Raw genomic sequence first — 9,371 nt, forward strand, 5'->3', positions numbered from 1 at the left:
AAATTCAGTCATTTTCTAGTCATGTCAGATTCTTCCTGACCCCATTTGGGGTTTCCTTGGCAAAGCTATTGGAATGGTTTGCCATTTCCTTCTCCAGCTCATTTTACAGATTAGGAAACCAAGGCAAACAGGGTTAAGTGACTTGCCCAGGGTCACACAGCTACGTGTCTGATTTGTCAGATTTGGACTCAGGGAGGCGAGTCTTCCTGTTTCCAGGCCTGGCACTCTATCCACTGCACCCCCTAGCTACCCTAAATTCTCCATAAAGGATCTTCCAAGTGCATTGGAGGCCTCCCTCTGGTTCTCTGACTCCAAATCCAGCAGTCTCCCCCACACTATGCTGACGAAGCATAGGTCAGAGAAGCAGGTATCTATTACCTCTGTAATCACTCACACAGGACTGAACACACCTTTCCAGAGAAATTACACTCAACTCCCAAGGAACAAAATGCTCCATCACACCCAGCTGTCCTAAGGCGTTTTTCACAAAGTCAACATACCCACCACTAGCTGTAGTGGTCTGGTTAAGATTAGAAGTAATTTGGTTAAAAGAACCAGAGGAATGCTCCAATAGTTAGCAGTGTAGTACTGAGTCTGACTGTGTATCATCCCTCACCATCTCAATTACCTTTCCCAGTTATACCTTTCCCATATCTTTAATATGTCCTTGACATGCTGCTTCTCACCGAAGTCATAACTGCTAATAATCTGCAGTCTAGTTACAGCTTATCTTTTGGGTCACCTACAGTTTGATTCTTCTGAGAGTGTGAAGTTCTACAATTCCAAGCCAGAAAGGTACTAGATGGGTCTTGCAGCAAGGAACAGCCTAGGATTATCAAATGTGTTGTACACATTTCCAAATTCAATTCAGCTCATCCTCTCCTCTTGTTTAATTGTGAGGCAGTATCCATTTACAGTAACCACCTGAGTTTTTATAGATGTACATACATACACACATGCTCCAGCCCCTCCCCCCCATCAGCTAATTCAGTGGACTGACTTTTACATTGAATGTTGTAATCTGAGCAAGGTGCATTTTTACAGAGCCTGATCATCAGCACAAAATCGGTTGTAAATGGAATAATCTGGAAGACTTTACCATTGATAAAGAATCCCTCTTTTACTTGAGCTCTGTACAGAACAATCTCCCAGACAGTCACCTCAACATAGCTCCTTATTTTAGGCTTGGAAGCTGGGGTAAATGGAATTGACAGCAAATCAATGAACAACAGTATCTCCAATAGACTAATCTTAATATTTGTAAAAGATATCTTGTTTAGAGCCTTTAAAACTTCATTTTGTTCAGCCAAGTAAAATACTTTTTTGCAATAAACAGCTGTAACAGAATCTCACTTTCTATACCTCTCCGTCAGTTACGTGACTGAAGATATAACCTACTATAGAAAACTACAAAGGGTAACCTTCTTTCTCATATTTTCCTCAAGGATGTCCTTGCACTCAAATATTTTATATGAATGAGAAAGTAGGCATACAGGTACAGTAGTAGTTGATGACTTCTTGATCACTTTTTACTGTCCATTTGTTATCTCTTCTGTTCTTTTGAAATCTTCCCCCATTTAAAACATCTTGAACATCAATCCTTCAATGCCTTCAAAATTACATCTCCACCAGGACATATTTCTTCTGCAGGGTCTTGATCAGGTCCAGCCACTCCTCTTAACTTTACTTGATGTATCCTGACACTTTCTCATCATGAGGTGGTTTAACCCCAATGTGGTGCTTAACATACCATCATCTATGGGAATAAATCATTATGGAAAGCAAATCAATTCCTTTTTCGCCTCTGTTTGTTGCCTCTTCATGGTTTCATCTATAAATGCTCTCTGGATGACCTGGTTTAGCTGGATCTCACACCAAGCTCTCTAGCTCTCGGCAGGCTAATTTTCTCCTCAACTGTTTTTTCACTGTTTCTAATCTCCCCTCTATAATCTTTTGCAAATTAGCTAGTACTGGTGCCCTTGGCTGCCATGTCTCTGCCTGGCAAGGAGATAAAGTGTTTACTGGCTGGGGAAGGTTTTTCAGCTCTCAGTTTCTTCACTGTTTTGCACTGAGCTTTAACTTCACTTAAAAAATGGTGTGTGTCAAGTTTTTATTTTCCCTCCTATTTCCCATTTTTCAGAGTGGACAGCTCATATAACCAGGTCAGGCTGGAGCTACTATTATCATAGATAGTGCCTTCTCATCTTTCTCTCTTCTTCTGATTTGCTATTAATTTTGCCCTTAGACCTCACAAGTCAATAGATCGCTGACTATAGTTGTTTCAGGTCTGTTAGGAAGTAGTCATTTTTATTTGCAGTATTATTCAGGTCTCACTTCATCTACTCCTTCCCTCTCTCTCCTTGGAGAAAGAACACATCATATAAAAAGTATGTTGTGGCTTCTCAGTGATCTGCAAACCTTTGGACTATCCTTTCTCAATCCTGAGCTACATCCTCCAATAGTTTTTGCTGCCCTCCACACTGCCCACTTTCATGTTGCCACTAAGTAAGTAAACTGGCTTAGCCTGGAGGTTGTTGGTCAGGCTTTTCATAGAAAATCCCAACTACAACCACTGCAAGAAGATGCTGGCACATAAGCTGCACAATGCTCTGTTCACCGACGTTCATCATCAGTATGGAGAGGTGAGATGGCCAAACATCCTGGGAAATAATGTTTCTTTCTGCTTTAGGGAAGAATTGACAATCCATATTTTATTCACCCTTCCAAGGAGAATTTATTCCCTATCTTTCCATTTAGTCTCATTTTTTTTACTGTCTTTTATTTTCATCATGGTTCAATTTCTCTGCGGTGGCATCTTAACTTGTTAGTCTTTGGACAAAGGACACACATAAAAAATAACTAAAGGCTAAATTAATGTTCAGATAAGCTAAGATCCCTGTGAGTCTTAGCACATATAAGCATGCTCGCATGCTCTGCCCCATATCCCACCACTCTGCTACCATCATTGCTAAATATGAAATAAGCCACAAACTGAGGGTTGTTTTGCAGTCTAATCCAATGCCTAATTATAGTATGGCCGGGGGAGGGGAGAGGGGGGAACCATGGGTTCTCAAAGGCTAAGCCATCACTCCAAGTTCTGAAAGCTTCTATCAAACGAGAAAGGCTGTAAGTATGGGCCTAGTGATTCGTAGGCTCGATCTATTACCCAAGGCTCAATCTTGCTTAGTATGGAAACAAGAAGGTTGGCTTGTTCAGTCATTTTTAGTACTGACTGACTCTTCGTGACCCCGTTTGGGGTTGTCTTGGCAAAGATACTGAAGTGGTTTGCCATTTCCTTCTCCAGCTCATTTTACAGATAAGGAAACTGAGGCAAAGAGGGTTATACAGCTAGTAAGTGCCTGCTTTGTCAGATTTGAACTCAGAGAGAGTCTTCCTGACTCCAGGCCTAGCATTCTATCCACTGTGCCACCTAGCTGCCTCAAGAAGGGTGACTACCAAGTGATTAAGTTTTTGTTTTGTTTTGTTTTAATGTCGATATACAATATAGAAACAGAGGATGAGATCGTTGGATCATGGATCTAGAGTCAAGAAGGAACCCCAGAAGCCAACTAGTCTAATACCCTCAATTTTACAGCAGTCCTTGCCCTTAAGGACCACCTAACCTAAAGTGGGCGGGGTGGGGGGAAGAGGTAGAAGGAAGAATGAGATACGACAAAAGTACAAATAATTGTAATTTAGTAAGTACAAAGTCTACGAGAAATTTGAAGGAGAGATAACTTTCACCTGAGGGCTCAGAGGTGACTTCATGGAAGAAGTACTATCTGCGTGGGCCCTTGAAGCAAAGGATTTTATCAGGCAGAAAGAGAGACTTAGGGTTCTTGGCAATAGGTAACAGCGTGAGTAACAATACAAACTCAGCCCCTTTGACACCTGCAACATTGTTTGCATTCAACCCTAGTAAATTAAATCATCTTATTAGCACACTTTTACATTGGAGAACAATGAACAAACTGAATGCACAAAGTTGCATTTTTAATCTGTACCCAGATAGTCCCTTTCTGCCTTCAGCAAACTGACTGAGGAAGAAGGCAGGATGAATGCAGGCATACTCCTATTTGGCTGAAACATATGGAATATATGAAAGGGAGTGACAGTTAATAAGGCTAAAGGAAAAAATAAGCCAGATCATAGAGGGTTTTTATGCTCCTTGAAGGACATACTCAGTTTGGAGAGGAAAATGATTTGTCCAAGCTCAAAGAACTTTAGTTCCAATGAACCTCAGGTTTTGGTGGTGGTGGTGTTCTCCAAATCAAAAACCTTAGTTTTTCAGATTCAGAACCTTCTAGTTGACTGGAGAAAGGACTGGGAAATGTGCTCTCCATGGGCACCTGGAGGCGAAAGGAAAATGTAGACCCCTTTTCACATCCAATGAAATTCCCTAAGGGATGTATCTGGCAAAGGCAGTCAAGACACTAACAAAACGGGTCATACTTTCCAGTTGCATTTTCTCCTATGATGCTAGGGAAAATCATAACTGCACACTTAATTCTCACATGTTTAATCAGAAAGAGCTTGGAAGAGCTTCTCTGCTTTTCCTCTCTTTGCCAAGGCAAACACACCATTTAGAAGTCCAGTTGATATGATGCAACAGCCAAAATAAACAATACAAGAGCATTCAAAGGGTCCATTGCACTCACAAGACAAGAGAATCACAGAAGGCATTGAAACAGGCATTTAAAGGAACCAAGGGCTGAGCCAAGAGAAAGAACTGTATAGTAATAGGACTGTGCCTAGAAGACTAAAAATCCCAGATCTCTATGCTGTGGGTTCAGTTCATCTATCAAATGCTTCCTTATTTCTTAATCTTTTGGTCCAATTTTTCTCCTTGTCCAAGATGCCAACTTGTCAAACCCACACCTATACAGTTCATCAACCCCAGACCCCCAATAAAAAAAAGACAGCAGCATCAGTTTTATAGGATTTAACAATCATGTCAACAAATGAGCTGTAAAAAAGCCAACCTATAAAATCAACCACCCCAATAAACAGCAGTACTGCAGGGCTGTTACTGGGTCACATGAGTTTACAGGATGGAACACATCTCTTTGACACCTGCAATGTTGTTTGTGTTCAACCCTGGCAAATTATGTATCATCTTATTAGCAAACTTTTACAATGGATAGCAATGAACTTCACATCAGAACATCAAACTTGCATTTTTAATCTCTACCAAGATAGGCCATTTCTGCCTTCAGTAAACTGACCTTACAGAAGGAGGATCTAATATTTTTTCCTGCCACCATTTGACTAGTTTCATTTCACAGTCGCTTATAAATTGCAGTTCCATGCTTTAAGCATACAATGCTGTAACTGCTTATGTTTGAACATAAGAACGCATAGATTATAAGTATTTTATTAGGGCCTATCACAGGATTCACCAGAGCTGAGCTACTAGCTTTACCCTTATAATCTAAACCATGTAAGTTGCTTTTAATTGGTTTTAGTTCACCCGCAAAGAAAAAAAAAAAGAGGAAGACAATTCTGACACTTCTCCTTTTCCCCCCACTGACAACCAAATCACAGTAGCAGGCAGAGCTAATCACTAATGATTTAATAAATCTTCCTTCTCATAACAGCATCTGCTTTCTCAGAGAAACTATATATATATATATATATATATATACACACACACACACATATGCAAACACATATGTATATGCACACACGCATATGTATACATACACACATATACATATATTATATGCATGTATGTATACACACACTCAGAGAAGAAAATGATGCTATGAAGTCTGTTCCTTCAGTGGGTTTACCCCTGAATTGATTCTTTCTAAAGAATACCATGGAAATTCTGGAAAGGGATAGAAAACTTAACATGTCTTCAAATCTAATTTAGCTATCTAGAGTTTTGTATCAGCTTCAAATTTCTGTTCAAATCCTACAGCTACGGTTTTAAGGGCTTTATGAAATAAAAACCAAATTAGTAAAGTACATTCTGTCCCTTGGACTCTTGCTAAAAACCAAATGGGCTGTCCCAGGAGCTTCCATGGGATATGGCCCAGAATGAGTTAAGAGGGTTCGCTTCACAGTCCACTGACTCGGAAGGTACAGCCATGGTTGTTTTGCAATTAAAAACTGTTGCTTTGCAGAGAGAGTGTGCATCAGTTCCACTTAGTGAGCTAGCTGTAAGCCAGTAACTGCAGTGTAAATACTGACCACTCTAATCTTACTGACCACTGCTTAACCTTCAGACCTAGCAATGAAGAAAGGAATAGCATTATCTTCCAGAATTTGCCTAAATTTCATTTTTCTCAGCAGAGCCCCCTGGATTGGATCAATCATTTTTTCCCCCTAAAAAAACCTGATGCTTCAGAAAGGGGGAACTGAGCTCTTGTCTCCGACACCTAAAAATGATAGCGATTTCTTCCTGTTTCTGGAACCAACCATTTGTTGGGGCGGTGGTGAGTCCAAATGCTAGAAGTGGTGCCCATCGGTGCTCTGCAGGATCTGAGTTGAGACTGCATTTTAAAAGTCAAAGGATGTGAATCTGACTTTTAAAATATGACTGAAGCATAAGAAGTCCCCTTCGGCTTTTAAATTATTCCTCCACAATTGCACTCACCACCACTACCACCACCAAGTTATATAAGCTGAATTATCTGTCCACTCATCTACCCTGCCCACAAAGCAGTTGCTATCCTCTCCCCAGCCCTGTAGGATATTCAGTAATTTCCCAGAGCATGAAGCTTTGAAGGAGTTAAATCTCAATTGCAAGTAAAAATACTTGCATAACGGCAGTTGGAAGGCACAGCAAGGTACTAATAAAGACACGGTAACTAAAATCTCAGCCATTTGATAACTGTTATAAGAGCCAGCAGAGAGCACGTATAGACTGTACAGAGAGGAGAGCTACCTCCCTTGGCCTTTCCTACAGCTTAATTCTCACTCTGAATGATGTCTCGTCTTATTTTATGTGGTTTTCTAGGCCACACATAAAATTTCTATTTGGTTCTATGTTCTGTACTGCCTCTTTATTCACAGAATGGATAATCAATTCACACTAACTATACAAGATGGTCTAATTTTTTTCTCCTCTCCCCCCGCCCCCCAACTTAAAAACAACCAAAAAAACCGTCTCCACTACACACTAGGAAAAAAAAAGAAAGTTATCAAGGATTTTGTAGAGAAAACGGGAACTCAGCCTAAGTCCTTATGCCTCAGAGATTTCATAAAGTGTCAACCATAGCGCATAGCAAAGACCAAGGCCAAACAGCCTAGTACCAAGGACCGACTTTAAGACTAGATCTGTGCCAAGATGCCACCTGTGACTTTACAGCAACACTAGAAAAAACACCCCAGTATCTATCTTGCGTCGACACCACAGAGAAAAGTCCCCCACTGAAGGAACAGGTAGGTAGGTGGCGAGCTCGGGTGATCGACGGAGAGAGGGAGAGAAAATCTCAACCTAAATTGAACTCAATCTGTTAGGAAAAGCACTCGGGAGTGAGTGCCAAGCTTTCCAGGGCAGCGGCTGGAGCCGCACGGAGGGAAAAGCCCCTGGGACATACATCCAGCCATTTCCCATCTCTGCACACCTCCCCCCCCAACCCAAAACACCACCCCTTAACCTGTGCCTCCCTGCGAGGCGCGTACCCGGGTCGTCCCCAGGCGTGGGTAGGACTAGGCTGGAGCTTCTCCAGCTGGGCACCTCCCAGCTCCGGTAGAAGCTGCCTGCCCGGGGCATGGACGCCCTCGGGGGGCGGAAGGGGAGGGGGGAAAGGGCAGGAAAAACTTAGAATGGGCAAGCCTCCGGGGGTGGGGGGCTCTCACCAGATTTGGGGCAGGGGGAATTAGAGGAAGAGAGGATTAGCAAGGAAATCCCCAAGCACAGAGTGGCACAGGGTGACCAGAGTGGGGCACGGAGGAGGGTGCAAAGTGGGGCACAGAACGGCACCGGGGAAGCAGAGTGGGGCAAAGAGGAGGCACGGAGAGGGGGGGCACAAACGGGGGACACAGACGGGGGGCATAGAGTGGGGAGAGGGGCTGAGCAGAGGACGCCACGAAAGCAGGCAGCACGGATCCTGGACACTGCAGGGCGCGCTATGGCTCGGGATACCCAAGGAAGGGCGGGGGGCACGGCAGGACGCAGTGGTCCCCCTCCGGAGGCTGGAGGTGCGGAGGGCTCACCTTGTAGACATTCTCGGTCAGTCGGTGCACCTCTTCCGAGCGCGACATGGTCCTGGGTCCCGGCTGCACCATAGACCGGAGCGGGAGCAACAGCGAGACGAGCCCGGAGCGCCGGAAAAGAAGAGTGGAGCGCGGAGCCACCGCGGCACCTCTTATAGCCTTCCCAGTCCCGCCGCCCCGCGGCTCCGCCTCCTGCCCGCAGCTGCCGCCCGAGCCGCTGCCGAGCCGACAACCACCACGACACCGCCTCTGCCTCCACCGATGACGCCGCCCCCTTGCCCAGGGATAGCAGCGCCCCCGGGCCTGCCGGCAGCTCTCCCTCCTCCCCCTTCCAGCCGTCGCTAGGCAACGTCCCGCCCCGCCCCCGCACTCTGCCTCTGATTGGTGAAGATCCAGAGGAGGAGAAAACGGGGGAGGGCGTCAGGGGCGGAGACGAATGGACCGTCCCCGTGCGCCAATTGGCCAGGGCGGGTGTCCTTCTGGGAGAGGAGGAGGCGGCGGAGGCGTGGAGGAGGCTTTAAGCCCATTGGGAAGAAAGGATGAGGGCGCCTCAGTACCAGCCTGCCTGGGGGTGGGGACGGAGGGGGCGGGGTGCAGCAGGAAGAAGGGAGCAGAAGGTGGGGAGGAGGAGTGGGGAGGCGAGAGGGAATGCGGCAACCGGGAGGAGAGGGGAGGGAGGGGCTGGATTGGTGAGTGAAAGAAGCACTTTGCGAAGTAAGAACTCGGGGCTTTCCTGGAGGAAGCTGGCCCGGCCCCTGACTTAGCCCCCGAGGGGGCTCTGGGGGCCGGAGGGGCCCCTTCCCTCCTCCCTTCTGCCCTGCGCTGACCCACACGGGGAGGCAACCCCCGCCCCCCCACCCCGGCCAGGATCCGGCCCGTCCCCCTGTGCTGCCCTGTGCTCCCGAAATCACCTGCTTCCGACACGGTGCGCACCAGGCTGGCCTCACTCTCTGGCACTAATGGCTTTTCTTCTCCCGCCTCAGAGTTTGGAGAGAGACTGGCCGCCTGGCACTTATTCTGTGGAGATCAAGTCAAGTCAACAAGCATTTATTAAGCACCTGCTGTGTGCCTAGCCCTGGGCTAAGCCCCGTGGAATACGAAGAAAGCCCAACAAGTCAATAAGCACTTATTCAACACATAGGGTTGCGAAGAAAGGCCCGAAAGTCAAGTCAACAAGCATTTATTAAGCGCTTGCTGTGTGCCAG

At 45.6% G+C, this 9,371-nt stretch overlaps 1 protein-coding gene across 4 annotated transcripts in view; it reads right to left on the bottom strand.

Annotated features, from left to right (window-relative positions):
* The window catches only part of BAIAP2 (BAR/IMD domain containing adaptor protein 2), a 171,514-nt gene extending 162,994 nt beyond the window's left edge, over positions 1 to 8,520 (bottom strand). For 2 of the 4 annotated variants that reach the window (XM_036754697.1, XM_036754696.1), the window contains exon 1: positions 8,167 to 8,507. In XM_036754697.1, the coding sequence (XP_036610592.1) occupies positions 8,167 to 8,238 (72 nt within the window). In that variant the 5' untranslated portion in view covers positions 8,239 to 8,507. Of the gene's footprint in view, positions 1 to 8,166 lie in introns of all 4 variants that reach the window. The other 2 variants (XM_036754695.1, XM_036754698.1) reach the window with 2 other exon arrangements.
* Between the last annotated feature and the right edge of the window lie 851 nt (positions 8,521 to 9,371).

Source organism: Trichosurus vulpecula, chromosome 4, assembly GCF_011100635.1.
Source record: "Trichosurus vulpecula isolate mTriVul1 chromosome 4, mTriVul1.pri, whole genome shotgun sequence".
Taxonomy (NCBI): Eukaryota; Metazoa; Chordata; class Mammalia; order Diprotodontia; family Phalangeridae; genus Trichosurus; species Trichosurus vulpecula.